The sequence below is a fragment of the Pavona decussata genome, unplaced genomic scaffold (assembly GCF_977016875.1).
Source record: "Pavona decussata unplaced genomic scaffold, jaPavDecu1.1 SCAFFOLD_381, whole genome shotgun sequence".
NCBI lineage: Eukaryota > Metazoa > Cnidaria > Anthozoa > Scleractinia > Agariciidae > Pavona > Pavona decussata.
Genome location: NW_028145755.1, coordinates 1,336,017 through 1,351,100, shown reverse-complemented (window position 1 = coordinate 1,351,100; position 15,084 = coordinate 1,336,017). Strand labels below are relative to the sequence as shown.

Sequence of the window (15,084 nt, the reverse complement as noted above, 5' to 3'; positions counted from 1 at the left end):
ACTACATGCTGTACCCAGAAGTGTGCCAGGTGTCCTATGTTCAGAACAAAAAGGTTAAAATCAAGCTATTTCAGACCAAAACGGCTCAAAACCAATACCATTTGGTACTGGACATACCTGCACCCCCACCCCCCCCCCCCACCCCCAACTTTTAGGGCTTGGTATATACTTACAGTACATGTTGTTTGTCCAGAAATACTGTATTCTCCCGCCGCACAAGGTACAGGAGTGCTGGATGGGTTTAGACAAGAATATCCTGCATCACAGGCCTTGCAGCTAACTGCACCAGTCACATTAGCATAGCTGCCCTGTGGGCATGGCTGAGGGGCATTGAGCGGTGAGGGACAGTAATGGCCAATGATACAAGGGTTGCAGTGAGATCCATTGCTGTAAGTACCAACCTGGTGAGACAAGAAGAGATTTTATACAAAACTAATTTGTCAGAGGGGAAGCAACGTTAATTTCATAAAATACATGTCCGAGAATGCTAGCATTCCATTACATTTGTGAAGTTCTCAGAAAAAATTAAAGGGAAGGGTGTAAGTTGGGTATACAGTCAAGTGTCAATTTGGAAGTCCCATTTTTTGTGCTGATAGCTAATAATAATATCCAGAATTTTGCCAGCCAGTGCTTTAATGCAATGGTGAATTGCTGTGAGTGTCAAGGCACATTGCCAGAGAGAAACTCTTTTTGAAATGTTACGAAGAAGAACTACGTAGCCATAGTTTAAACTCAACAACAATAAATGAGCTTGGGAGCTGCTGCCTAAAAAGGTTGGTGAAGGCAGGCAGCAATCAGGCATGGAGAAGGAGGTATCCATGGCAACCCTGGGAGCGGCCATCACCAAAGGCACCGTCACACTGAACCCAAGCTGTGGAATACTTACCAAACTCAATGCTTACCAAAGGGAGGGTGGAGAGTGAAAAAGGCTTGAAAATAAAGCCAGCAAAATACTCACAGGCCAGCAAGCAAGCAAATACAAAGCAAACCATAAGGTGCCCTCAGCAGAAAGCTCAAAGGTCACCCCCAAGCTGCGAGAAAAGGAAACCGCCGACGGGCACTGTCTTGATCAACTATAACTTTGCCTAAATTACTTTTAGCCACATTAAAACCTAATAATACTCACATTGCAAGTCAAAGGTGGACTTGAAGGATCAGAACAGATCTGTCCAGCAGGGCAAGAGAAACACTCTGTTGATGCAACTGGAGAATACTGCAACAACAAAAAAGTTACTTGCTACACAAATTGTTTTCAAATGGCACAAGGAGAAGCCATGATGGAATTAAGACATTACTAATGTCATAAGTATGTAAATTATGATCATGCAGGTGAGTGTAGTCCTGAGAAGGACTGTTTGAGGGGACATTGACTGATGCCTCTAATGATTCTTCTCAGGACTACACTCACCTGGATGATCATAATTTATGTAGTTGTAACATGATTCCTGGGTTCAAACCATTTACACTATTACTGATGCCATTTACAATGATTAGCACAACATGAGCATGACAAGCAGACACAGGCAATGGTAAGAATCATGTTTTCCAGCAGGGAGCAGGGATGGTGCAGTTGCGACAACAAGTGCCTCCCACTAGATTAGGCCTCCCACTAGGCCTCATTAGATTCCTGGCATTAGCATCATATGTGGGTTGAGTTTGTCGTTGGTTCTCGTCCCTGCTCCGCTCTGCTTTTCTCTGGGTTCTCCGGTTTTCCTCCCTCCACAAAAATAAAAACACTTGCAAATTCCAAATCGATCTGGGATGCACAGGCACTTATGAAACAATATTAAATCCTTGTTTTTACCTGACCATCTAGACAGGGCACTGGTGGGCTGTCCGTCAGAGGACATCGGCTCCCCGCAGGGCATTCTTGACAAGATGGCTGTGCTGTCTGCACATTGTAGTATCCTGGTGCACACTTAAAGAAAGAGAAAAAACAGAATACCAGTAATGATTTTCGGCACAAATCTTGGAAAATGCAATAAGGTAAATATGCATTTTTGCCACTGTTAAATACACAACCCTGCCTTAAAGGAGCACTAATTACTGTGTTTTGGTCAAAATTCTTCTAAAAGTCTCATTAATAATTCATGAAGAGAAAACAAAGCAAATCACTACCGTGAAGGAGGTTTGGAAATACGATCTTAATTATCATAAAATTTTGTGAATTTTTGCTTCAAATTTCTCCAAGAATTATCAATAGTTTGAGAAGCTACATCAAACACTCGAAAGAGTGTTTCCTCCTATTTCCAAACACCTCGAAGTTGGTTAAAAAAACTCGGCTGCGCCTCGTTTTTCCAACCTACTTCTCGGTGTTCGGAAATCGGAGGAAACACTCTTCCTCGTGTTTGATCTATTACTTCAAATATTTGACATAGAATCTTTTCTCTAACATAAAACTGCTCTTAGAGCACGAGAAGGAAAGATAATGTTATAATAAGAGATTTCGCTGAGGAAGAGCAAACTACAATCAGTTTTTAGCGACGTCTCTAATTAACAAATCGACGGCAGTTTTCTATGGTCCATACTCTTATAGACCATAAAATGACGTCAAAAATGTTCAAAACTCAAGTGGAACCACGAGCCGCAGGCGAGTGGTTTCACTGCCAAGTTTTGGACATTTTATGGCGTCATTTTATGGTCTATAAGAGTACGGACCATAGAAAACTGCCGTCGATTTGTTTTTTACAATAACATGGAAAAAGTACGAGCGGAATTGGCTATTTTTTTCGTTGAGAAAGCGCGCGCGTTACATCTGACGTCATTTTTATTGTCTGTACTCTTATAGACAATAGCTACGAGCCAATCAGCGCACGAGAATTTGGACAGTTATTGTAAAATTAAGAATACAAAGCAAGTTCTTGAAAAAATTGGCATTTGCAATCCATTTCCATCCTCACCATCCGCAGCCAAAGAGAATTCATACATGTACTAGTTTCTGTACATTCGTAGGGTAATTGTTAACAGACTGAACCATTATTTAATGATTTCATCGATTCAAATATGTTTTTTTGCCATTCAAAGTGACATGTTTCACGTAATATATCAAACACGAGGAGGTGTGTTTCATCAGATATCCAAACACTGAGAAATAGGTTGAAAAAACGAGGCACAGCCGAGTTTTTTTAAACGACTTCGAGGTGTTTGGATATCTGATGAAACACACTTTTGAGTGTTTGATATGGCTTCTCAAATGATCAATAATTCTTGGAGAAATTCAAGGCTGAAGTTGGCAAAAGTTTATGGTAATTAGGATCACATATCCAAACCACGGTCACGGTAGTGATTTCTTTGTTTTCTCTTGATGAATTATTAATGAGTTTGAGAATGACTGTGAAACGTCAAAAGATTCCAAAGAAATTAGCACACAACAAACCACAATAGCTAACAACCTTGTAGCAGTTTCTTTAAACTTCATGACAGTATTGCTTAATTACCTGAGTGCAGGCAGTCTGTGCCTTTGCTGAACTGAAATAACCTTTAGGACATTCCTCTGGTGGTTGTGTGGCATCTGGGCATCTGTATCCTGTGATTTAGGAAACCAAACCCTTGTAACTACCAGTATGTAACCATTCAATATGTTTGGAAACTAAGTAGGCAGACAGTTAGGTCCACAGTCAGATAGTTAGACAGACATTGAAGTAAATGAGTGGGTTGATGGGAAAGATGTTGAATGGTTGGGTAAATAAGGAAGCAAGGGTTTCATTATGAACCCTTTAACCCTTAATATCAAAGAATAAATTCTCCTATCTTGTCCCCATACTTTTCTTACAAAAGTGCTGGGAAGATGTTATTAAAATATCAAGAAAATTCACCTTGTAAATGGGTTGAACCCAGGAGTCATGTCATAAGTACATAAATAATTATGATCATCTGGGTGAGTGTAGTCCTGACAAGGACTGTTTGAGGTGACATTGATTGACATTTCGACAACCTGAGTGTAAGTCATCTTCGGAACTCATCTTGACTCTGAAGATGACTTCCACTCAGGTTGCCTTCTGTTGGGGGAGTATGGATATTTTCTGGAACTGCACAATGAGTGGATACATAGATACATAGTGAGATGGATGGTGGGTGTCAGTGGCTATATGTACTGGTACAAGAAACCCAAGCATCACAGAACAACACCATACTTAAGCCAACCATCTCAGACTAGGTTGCGAATGCCTGATTAGGTTTAATCAAGGCCTACTAACACCTAATCTAGTCAGCATATGACAGCTTTAGTCTGGTATTGATGTTCTATGATGTTCTGGTGTCCCTGTGTTTTTGTCCCTGTGCCAGAAGGTGGGCATTGTAGGTTGCTACACATGTTTCCCTAGAAACTGGTGCATTCAAACAAAAAAAAATCTGTTCCCCAACCTCCACTCCCCTTAACCCTCAACACCCCATGTTGAACATGTGTAAAAAAAAAACCTTGAACATTAGACTTGAACATTGTGTTGGGGGTGGTGGGGGGAGGGGGGGGGGAGAGGGTGCGGGAGAGTAAAATGCATTGTAAACTAATAAGAAGGCTTCTTTAATAAGGTCACGCTAAATTTGCAGCTTATAGCTTTGTCCCAAGTTCTTTTGTCCTTGAGCATAGCTAAGTAATTAAGTTGTGCAAGCTACTTTATAGGTAGGTTACAGTATAGGACTTCTCCTTACATGTGGTCAGATTGGATATTTGAGAGTTATAGAGGATATTAGATGACCACACGGAGATACAAAATTTCTCTTCGAGTGTTGAAAAATGTTTTTTTAACAAGAGAAGAGAAATTTCGTATTTCATTGGTGTTATATAGTAAACTATAATAAAAGCTAAGTTATAGAGTGTTTTTGTGGCGGCCATGTAAGAGGAACCAAACAATAAAAGATATTTGGGGGAAATGTATAAAAATACAATTTATTTCCCAAAGGAAACTCATTCTATTGTTTTGCTCCTACAGTATGGCCGCCATGAACACACTCAGTAAGTCAGTCTAAGGAACACCTTACCTCTGTCACACTCAGTACATTTGTCAGATTTTGATTCATTAGCATAAAAGCCAGGGGTACACGCCTGAGGGGTTACAGTCGTGAGAAGTGGACAGAAAAATCCCACAGGGCATTCACTGCAGGACGTTCTTCCTTCTGTGGCATAAAACCCTCTTCCACATGGTGCAGGGGCATCACTCTTCACTGAGCAACTAACAGAAAAAACAACAAATAGAAGGTGAACTTGGTTTTGGCAAGATTCTAAATACTGAACAAGCGGAGAACCTCTTGGAGGTTTACTGTTCCCATGTGTCCTCAATGACAGTGGACTTAATGTTCTAAATTTTTACACAATTTGTGTGTTTCCGCATCGGTTTCAACACCTACTATCTAAGCATCCTTATTTCATTTCATTACTATAATTTATCATCAAGTAAAGGTCAAGTACAGGATCAATAAAAAAAATCAATTTAAAAAATATTGAAAGCCTTTGTAGCAAACAACAAAACTAGCTCCTGATTTAAAAAGTTAATAATATTTTGCTATTCTTTCTTTCTATTGAAACAAAAACACATAAAGGAATAATAATTATTACTACCATATTTTGTATTATCAACTTGTATGTCTGAAGAAAAAGAAAGACGGACAGACATTTCCACAGCCTTAGTTTGAAAAATCCAAGATTGTTTATTTTTTAACAATCATTGAAAGTACATTTTTGTGGTCAGGCATTTCCTGAGAGCAAAAAAATACTTTATAACAGCAACAGGTGAACAAATACAAGTCAAAGTAATTGAATTTAATGATATGTTTTATGGACAGTTAGCACTGCTTTACAAGTGAATGAATGAGACAGCGCATGGGTTGAATGTTGCCAGACACATTGACCTCTCACCTATGACCTTCTGGACACAAAATACAATATCTGCCACCAGTTGTGTTACTGTATGTTCCATTCGCACATTCTTCAGGTGCCTGTAGTCCAACACTCGGACACTTGAAGCCAGCATCACAAAGTTTACAATTGCTCAGCTTTTCCACATTAGAATATGTGCCATTAGCACAGAGAGTGAAGGTTGACAGTCCACTGTTGGGGCAGTAGGCACCTTTTGGGCATGGTCGGCATGTTATGCTCCCAGTATTGGAATATGTTCCCGGTAAGCATTCTGCTGTTTCGTTTGCCAAACAACTGAAATATCCAGGCAGAAATGTTGAGGACAAACAGAGTAAAATAACAGTTTCCACGTGTGTGCTGGACAGACGTATGGTGCTTGAATGCATGGTGCAGACGACGGTTTAATTAGCAGTGCTTTTCAATATTATTTCAGAGTGAAGAAACTTCCATGACAGAATTTTGTAGAATTAGATTAATAAGGTAGAGATTATAGTTCAGTGCAAAGGATGGTGCAACATTAACAATTTTCAAAGAACAGCTGTTTTACATTAATTTTTGGTCTGTTCACAATTATTATTTTATTGGTACAGTACTGTACGTAAAGTGTACAAGTGTTCTACAGATGTTTTTAAGTGAGAAAGATAATGTGAAGATTGCAGTGCAACAAAAAGAAGTATTCAGTCACGTACATGTGTGTGTTGAATAGATGATCATCCCTTTTAATTACTGGTACTGCTCCAGATAAGTTACCAACGCTTAATTATCAACGTAAATAATGAACGCATTGGATAAAGGTATGTACGCGTAGTGCTCGCTTGCATGGTGCAGTTGTTTGTTACTTTATTTAACAATGCTTACAATCAGCTAAACGAAAAGTGCAGTGCTACATGGTACAGTTACTGTGAAATTTTACAGCTCAAATTAGACTTCATTCCAGTTATAAGCTTTGTAAAATCACATTTTACAGTGTCACATAATTTTAATTTATTTTGCAGCAGATATACATTAGGAACTGACAGTGCATTTTAAGTCACACTTATGATACATTGTAATATAAAGCAAATAGTCACAGGCTTTAATGACATTAAATTTGTCATCACCCATTAAAGAAGACTGCAATGCTTAACAAGCTAACAAACCAGAGACTCACTTACATTATATATTTACAAACTCATGATGTTTACTGCATCATGAACTTTCCAGAAGTACAACATGAAAGAGTGGTTTTCAATTGAGTGTCGAAAGTAATTTTGAATTTGCTTTTATTAGTTCTGCATTACAACGTTCTGTGATTGGTTAACAAAACGCACGCCACTTTCCCAACCAATGGGAATTCAAACCAAAACTATTTGTGTTTTAATTTGGTCATGCATTTTCCTACACTCGGCACCAGTTAAACATGTATTGACTTCGAATTCTGATTGGCTCGTTGTGTTGTTTACATCTGTTGTGATTGGCCAGAGTAATTTAAACTTTGGTTTTGGTTTTACAACACTCAATAATTATTGGAAACCGCTCTAGTTATTAATGTAGGTAAATGCGATTGAATGGAGTTAACAAAGGGGAGTGCCAGTACTGCCCAGCGGTGGACATGGTGGTACTGATAAAATTATGTGCACACGTACCAGGATTACACGCTCTGTTGAAGTCATTTGCATTTTTACAGCATGGGCCAAGCATTTCTTTGAGCTTTATGGTGCTTCAGGCACTTAACTTCCACTTAGCAGTGTGGTTCTTAACTGACACGAATGAATGCATGTGTACGTACAGTGCAGCACATGAATAATATGGTGAGTTATAGGATGAATGCATGTGTACGTACAGTGCAGCACATGAATAATATGGTGAGTTACAGGATATAAAACCTCACCTAAAACCTGCTGGACACAAAACACACTCGAGAGCACCAGTTGTGTTACTGTACGTTCCATTTGGACACAATTGAGGTGCCTCCATTCCAAGACTTGGACACCTGTAGCCAGCATCACATGGTGTACAAACACTCTGTCCTTCCATGTCAGAATAGGTACCATTAGCACAAAGAACATACATTGACAGTCCATCTGTTGGGCAATGGGCTCCTTTCGGGCAAGGTTGACATTTGATGCTTCTGGCTATGGCATATGTACCAGCAAAGCACTTGCTTGGATAATTTGCTTTATTTTCACAACTGAAAACACCAGGCATAAATGATGAGAACTAATAGAATGCAATAGCAATTTCCACGTAGGTGCTGCTCAGACGTATGCATGGTGCTTCATTGGTGCAGGTCCAGATTCATCTGGTGGTGCTTAAGTGCAACAACTTACAACAAACTGATCATGAATATATAGATATTTGCAGTGCAGCTATAAATAGATTGAAAAATTGTGCAGTCTGAGTGCAACTTAGATTTGATGTTTAGTTTAGTAACACATGTATATTATTTTCTAATTGTATGTTTACAAATTTTTGTAGAATGATCTTTAAAGTTTCAAAATGCAGCTACAGTTAACACTATAAGGATCATTCATCATCACCATCATAAGTCTTAAAATGGTATAAATTCTGGTTTGGAACTGCATAATTATTACACAATTAATAACTTTTAATAAATAAAAGTAATAGTACTGAGCAAAAGTAAAGTGTTTGCCATGTTTTATTATTTATAATTAAGGAGGCAGCAAATGTTTAAGCTTCCAATCTGTCGTACTGATCACTTCAAGAGCACTTTCATTCCCACAATGTCAGTAAAGAAATAGTCTAGGAGTGTATTAGGCTTGGGCTTTTGGCTTCATATTTTTCACCATATGCAGAATTTTTATTCATAAATTTTTAAATTATTTTCTAGTATTCATTAAAACTTTGTTAGATAGCTGAGTAGTTTAGGCTCTGTATATTACTTGTAGTAAGGGGGATTTTATCTTATTAGTAGTTCATCATTATCACTACTTAAAGTTTGTACATTTTTACACAATTCAGCTGTATTGGGCTGCTATGTAAAAATGTGAATAAACTTAAGTATCCAGCTCTATCTATCCATCCATCAAGAGGCACGATGGATGACTTGGATGACAACAAAAGTACTGCCAGTTCCGTACTACAACAGGGAACACACATGGTGGTAAGTACCAATAGACAGTACCAGCCAGGCTCACCTATGACCTTCGGGACATGCGACACAGTAGCGGGCACCAGTTGCGTTACTGTATGTTCCATTTGGACATTCCTCAGGTAATTCCATTCCAACACTTGGACACTTGAAGCCAGCATCACAAGGTATACAATCTCTAAGACCTTCTGAGTTTGAATATGTGCCATTGGCGCAAAGAACATAACTCGAGAGTCCATTTGTTGGGCAGTAGGCTCTTTTGGGGCAAGACTGACATTTGATACTTCCAGCTGGGGCATATGAACCAGCCGAGCATACGACTGGATAACTTGAGTTATCTCCACAACTGAAATTACCAGGCATAAATGATGAGAGCAACGTAAAACAAAAACTCATAAGTAGGTCAGACAAATAATAGGTGTTCAGTCGATCCAGACGTCCCAGATGTAAAGTGCAGCTTCTTCTAAAGGAGTGATAAAGGGCCTTTAACAGTACAGAGTAATGTCCCGGATAGAAGATTATAGTGCAGCAATACAACTCCACATGTGTGCTGGACAGACTTTTGTGCATAAAGTGCATCATAAAGTGCCCGCTGTGCATCACGGTAAGTGATAAAGGGTCTTTATCATACAGAGTGATGTGCCGGATAGAAGATTATAGTGTAGCAATACAACTCCACATATGTCCTGGACAGAATTTTGTGCTGGAGTGCATCATAAAGTGCCCGCTGTGCATCACGGTAAGTGATAAAGGGTCTTTATCATACAGAGTGATGTGCCGGATAGAAGATTATAGCGCAGCAATACAACTTGACATGTGTGCTGGACAGACTTTTGTGCATAAAGTGCATTATAAAGTGCCCGCTGTGAATCACGGTAAGTGATAAAGGGTCTTTATTATACAGAGTGATGTGCCAGAAAGAAGAGTATAGTGCAGCAATACAACTCCACATATGTGCTGGACAGACTTTCGTGCATAAAGTGCCTGCTGTGCATCACGGTAAGTGATAAAGGGGTCTTTATCATACAGAGTGATGTGCCAGAAAGAAGAGTATAGTGCAGCAATACAACTCCACATATGTGCTGGACAGACTTTTGTGCATAAAGTGCATCATAAAGTGCCCGCTGTGCATCACGGTAAGTGATAAAGGGTCTTTATCATACAGAGTGATGTGCCAAAAAGAAGAGTATAGTGCAGCAATACAACTCCACATATGTGCTGGACAGACTTTCAGGCATAAAGTGCATCATTGTTTAAACACAGAAGTACATTAGGCCCAGGAGTGGGGGGGGGGGGGGAGGGGGTACTTAACCAAGGTTTACACTGGGATGTTCTACCCCAAGGTCTTAACCTTTACCATTTTTGAAAGAAAATTAAGGTAACTCTTTCATATCCCTTTCCTAGAAAATGGTTCCCTGACTTAACATAACTACAGTAGAAAGATTGCATCTCTGTTCAGTGAGTCTGATGGAGATAGTGTTAAAGGCACAGCTTTTAAATACCTATACCACAGTCTTCTATACCTCAGTTTGTGAAATCTCTACCCTCAATACACCTCTTGCCTGAAAGGCATACCCCTTTTGGACAGAGCCTCCTTGTATAGTCCATAATAGGGAATACCCCCCTCCCCCTCCAGGATAAATATAGGAACCAGATATCAAAGTTTACAGTGCAGTTAAGAAAATATTACAATGCAGGCATGATAATTACAACATACAGCACAAGTACACACTAGACAACAGTAAGTTGCATGATTGGTGCTGTGCAGTTCTAAGACTTAACCCTTTATATACCCCACAATCAACCAGGAAGAGTTTATTATAGATAAAAAAATAAAATAATTGTAATATTTATTTAATAGTACCGGGAAAATGTGAGTATTTGAAGATAATTATTAGTTTTTGCTACTGTGAAGAATCTTCTGTCATGAAATAGAACACTGACAAACCCAGGTGCAAGGCTGTTAACCCAGAGGATAAGAACACAAATAAATAAGACTGTTAATGGCTTTTAATTTTACTAGATCTGTGAAACCACGCATGGTGCAAGTGCCAAGAAAATGAACAAGAGCTCACCTATGACCTGCGGGACACAAAGTACAATGGACAGCACCAGTTGTGTTACTGTAAGTTCCATTTGGACATAGTTGAGGTGCCTGCATGCCAACACTTGGGCACCTGAAGCCAGCATCACATGGTATACAATCTCTAAGACCTTCTGAGTTTGAATATGTGCCATTGGCGCAAAGAACATAACTCGACAGTCCATTTGTTGGGCAGTAGGCTCTTTTGGGGCAAGACTGACATTTGATACTTCCAGCTGGGGCATATGAACCAGCCAAGCATACGACTGGATAACTTGCGTTATCTCCACAACTGAAATTACCAGGCATAAATGATGAGAGCAATGTAAAACAAAAACTCATACAGACAAATGATAGGTGTTCAGTCGATCCAGACATCCCAGATGTAAAGTGCATCTTCTTCTAAAGGAGTGATAAAGGGCCTTTAACAGTACAGAGTAATGTGCCGGATAGAGGATTATAGTGCAGCAATACGCCTCCACATATGTGCTGGACAGACTTTTGTACATAAAGTGCATTATTCATAAAGTGCCCGCTGTGCATCACGGTAAGTGATAAAGGGCCTTTAACTGTACAGAGTGACGTGCCGGATAGAAGATTATAGTGCAGCCATACACCTCCACATATGTGCTGGACAGACTTTTGTGCATAAAGTGCATCATAAAGTGCCCGCTGTGCATCACCGTAAGTGATAAAGGGTCTTTATCATACAGAGTGATGTGCCGGATAGAAGATTATAGTGCAGCAATACAACTCCACATGTGTGCTGGACAGACTTTTGTGCATAAAGTGCATCATAAAGTGCCCGCTGTGCATCACGGTAAGTGACAAAGGGTCTTTATCATACAGAGTGATGTGCCAGAAAGAAGAATATAGTGCAGAGTGATGTGCCAGAAAGAAGATTGTAGTGCAGCAATACAACTCCACATATGTGCTGGACTGACTTTTGTGCATAAAGTGCCCGCTGTGCATCACGGTAAGTGATAAAGGGTCTTTATCATACAGAGTGATGTCCCTGATAGAAGATTATAGTGCAGCAATACAACTCCACATATGTGCTGGACAGACTTTTGTGCATAAAGTGCATCATTAAGTTCCTGCTGTGAATCACGGTAAGTGATAAAGGGTCTTAATCATACAGAGTGATGTCCCGGATAGAAGATTATAGTGCAGCAATACAACTCCACATGTGTGCTGGACAGACTTTTGTGCATAAAGTGCATAATAAAGTGCCCCCTGTGCATCACGGTAAGTGATAAAGGGTCTTTATCATACAGAGTGATGTGCCAGAAAGAAGATTGTAGTGCAGCAATACAACTCCACATATGTGCTGGACAAACTTTTGTGCATAAAGTGCCCGCTGTGCATCACGGTAAGTGATAAAGGGTCTTTATCATACAGAGTGATGTGCTGGATAGAAGATTATAGTGCAGCGATACAACTCCCCATGTGTGCTGGACAGACTTTTGTGCATAAAGTGCATCATAAAGTGCCCGCTGTGCATCACGGTAAGTGATAAAGGGTCTCTATCATATAGAGTGATGTGCCAGAAAGAAGATTGTAGTGCAGCAATACAACTCCACATATGTGCTGGACAAACTTTTGTGCATAAAGTGCCCGCTGTGCATCACGGTAAGTGATAAAGGGTCTTTATCATACAGAATGATGTGCCAGAAAGATGATTGTAGTGCAGCAATACAACTCCACATATGTGCTGGACAGACTGTTGTGCATAAAGTGCATCGTAAGTGCCCGCTGTGCATCACGGTAAGTGATAAAGGGTCTTTATCATACAGAGTGATGTGCCAGAAAGAAGAGTATAGTGTAGCAATACAACTCCACATATGTGCTGGACAGACTTTTGTGCATAAAGTGCCTGCTGTGCATCACGGTAAGTGATAAAGGGTCTTTATCATACAGAGTGATGTGCCAAAAAGAAGAGTATAGTGCAGCAATAAAACTCCACATATGTGCTGGACAGACTTTAAGGCATAAAGTGCATCATTGTTTAAACACAGAAGTACATAAGGCCCAGGAGTGGGGGGTGGGGTACTCAACCAAGGTTTACACTGGGATGTTCTACCCCAAGGTCTTAACCTTTACCTTTTTAAATACCATTTTTAAAAGAAAATTAAGGTAACTCTTTCATATCCCTTTCCTAGAAAATGGTTACCCGACTTAACGTAACTACAGCAGAAAGATTGCATCTCTGTTCAGTGAGTCTGCTGGAGATAGCATTAAAAGCACAGCTTTTAAATACCTATACCACAGTCTTCTTTACCTCAGTTTGTGAAATCTCTACCCTCAATACACCTATTGCCTGAAAGGCATACCCCTTTTGGACAGAGCCTCCTTGTATAGTCCATGATAGGGAATACCCCCCTCCCCCTCCATGATAAATATAGGAACCAGATATCAAAGTTTACAGTGCAGTTAAGAAAATATTACAATGCAGGCATGATAATTACAACATTATACAGCACAAGTACACACTAGACAACAGTAAGTTGCATGATTGGTGCTGTGCAGTTCTAAGACTTAACCCTTTTTATTAAAAACTGGATCATTGTATAATGCAATTCAAGGGATTTGATTGGCTGAGCGGCCATGGTATATGAGCAATTATACCATGGCCAAGAAATGGCGGCCATTAAATTGTCTGCTGGTCCTTCTCTCACAACGAAATCAGTTAGATCTAGCAATATTTCTTGATTGTTTTTAATAAAACAGTTATTCCACTTGCGCTTGTTGGATATGAGATGATTATAGCCAACTCGGCGCTACGCGCCTCGTTGGCTATCTATCATCTCATATCCAACGCGCGCTCGTGGAATAATTGTTAAATATACCCCACAATCAACCAGGAAGAGTTTATTATAGATAAAAAAATAAAATAATTGTAATATTTATTTAATAGTACCGGGAAAATGTGAGTATTTGAAGATAATTATTAGTTTTTTCTACTGGAAGAATCTTCTGTCATGAAATAGAACACTGACAAACCCAGGTGCAAGGCTGTTAACCCAGAGGATAAGAACACAAATAAATAAGAGTGTTAATGGCTTTTAATTTTACCAGATCTGTGAAACCACGCATGGTGCAAGTGCCAAGAAAATGAACAAGAGCTCACCTATGACCTTCAGGACACAAAGTACAATGGACAGCACCTGTCGTGTTACTATAAGTTCCATTTGGACATAGTTGAGGTACCTGCATGCCAACACTTGGGCACCTGAAGCCAGCACCACAAGGTATACAAGCCTTTCTGCCTTCTGAATTAGAATATGTGCCATTGGCACAAAGAACGTATGTCGACAGTCCATCAGTTGGGCAATGGGCTCCTTTAGGGCAAGAGTGACATTTGATGCTCCCAGCAGCTGCATAAGTACCAGCTAAACACTTGACTGGAGCGCTCACTTTATCTCCACAACTGAAAATGCCAGGTAGGAATGTTGACAACAAATTGAAGTTTGCATGCACATTTAAACAATTTCATTCCGCGTACGGGACAAACGTTTCGTGCTTAATTGGTGCAGTACCAAGATTTACCAGTGTCTAATGTGCAATGTCTTCTGCAGCAACATTTAAAATACGTGCCAGATTGATAATGTCGAGATTATTATGATGGTGCAGTACAAAAGACAACAGTGTGCCAAGACTTCCCATGTACGTGCTGGATAGATGTAAGATGCCATGTCAGTGCAGTGCCAAGATATACCAGTGTCTACAGTGCAATATCTTTAACAACAACATTTGTATGTGCCAGGTAAAAATGATTATGATGGTGCAGTACAGAAGACAACAGTGTGATGCCATGTCGGTGCAGTGCCAAGATATACCAGTGTCTACAGTGCAATATCTTCAACAGCAACATTTTTACGTGCTAGATAAAAATGTCAAGATTATTATGATGGTGCAGTACAGAAGACAACAGTGTGCCAAGACTTCCCATGTACGTGCTGGACAGATGTAAGATGCCATGTCAGTGCAGTGCCAGGATTTACCAGTGTCTACAGTGCAGTATCTTCAACAGCAACATTTGTATGTGCCAGGTAAAAA

General features: G+C 39.8%; 1 protein-coding gene and 1 long non-coding RNA gene across 5 annotated transcripts in view; one reads left to right on the top strand and one right to left on the bottom strand.

Moving 5' to 3' along the window:
* Window positions 1-15,084, top strand: part of LOC146452016 (uncharacterized) — a 50,583-nt gene that overhangs the window by 20,381 nt on the left and 15,118 nt on the right. The gene's annotated exons all lie outside the window — the stretch shown is intronic.
* Window positions 1-15,084, bottom strand: part of LOC146452017 (uncharacterized) — a 96,244-nt gene that overhangs the window by 72,342 nt on the left and 8,818 nt on the right. The window contains exons 11-20 of one of the 4 annotated variants that reach the window (XM_085098470.1): window positions 14,156-14,455; window positions 11,018-11,317; window positions 8,989-9,288; window positions 7,722-8,021; window positions 5,852-6,145; window positions 4,978-5,168; window positions 3,438-3,526; window positions 1,805-1,918; window positions 1,127-1,213; window positions 174-401 (exon numbers count right to left, since the gene is read on the bottom strand). In XM_085098470.1, the coding sequence (XP_084954596.1) occupies window positions 174-401; window positions 1,127-1,213; window positions 1,805-1,918; window positions 3,438-3,526; window positions 4,978-5,168; window positions 5,852-6,145; window positions 7,722-8,021; window positions 8,989-9,288; window positions 11,018-11,317; window positions 14,156-14,455 (2,203 nt within the window). The remainder of the gene's footprint in view (window positions 1-173; window positions 402-1,126; window positions 1,214-1,804; window positions 1,919-3,437; window positions 3,527-4,977; window positions 5,169-5,851; window positions 6,146-7,721; window positions 8,022-8,988; window positions 9,289-11,017; window positions 11,318-14,155; window positions 14,456-15,084) is intronic. The other 3 variants (XM_085098471.1, XM_085098472.1, XM_085098473.1) reach the window with 3 other exon arrangements.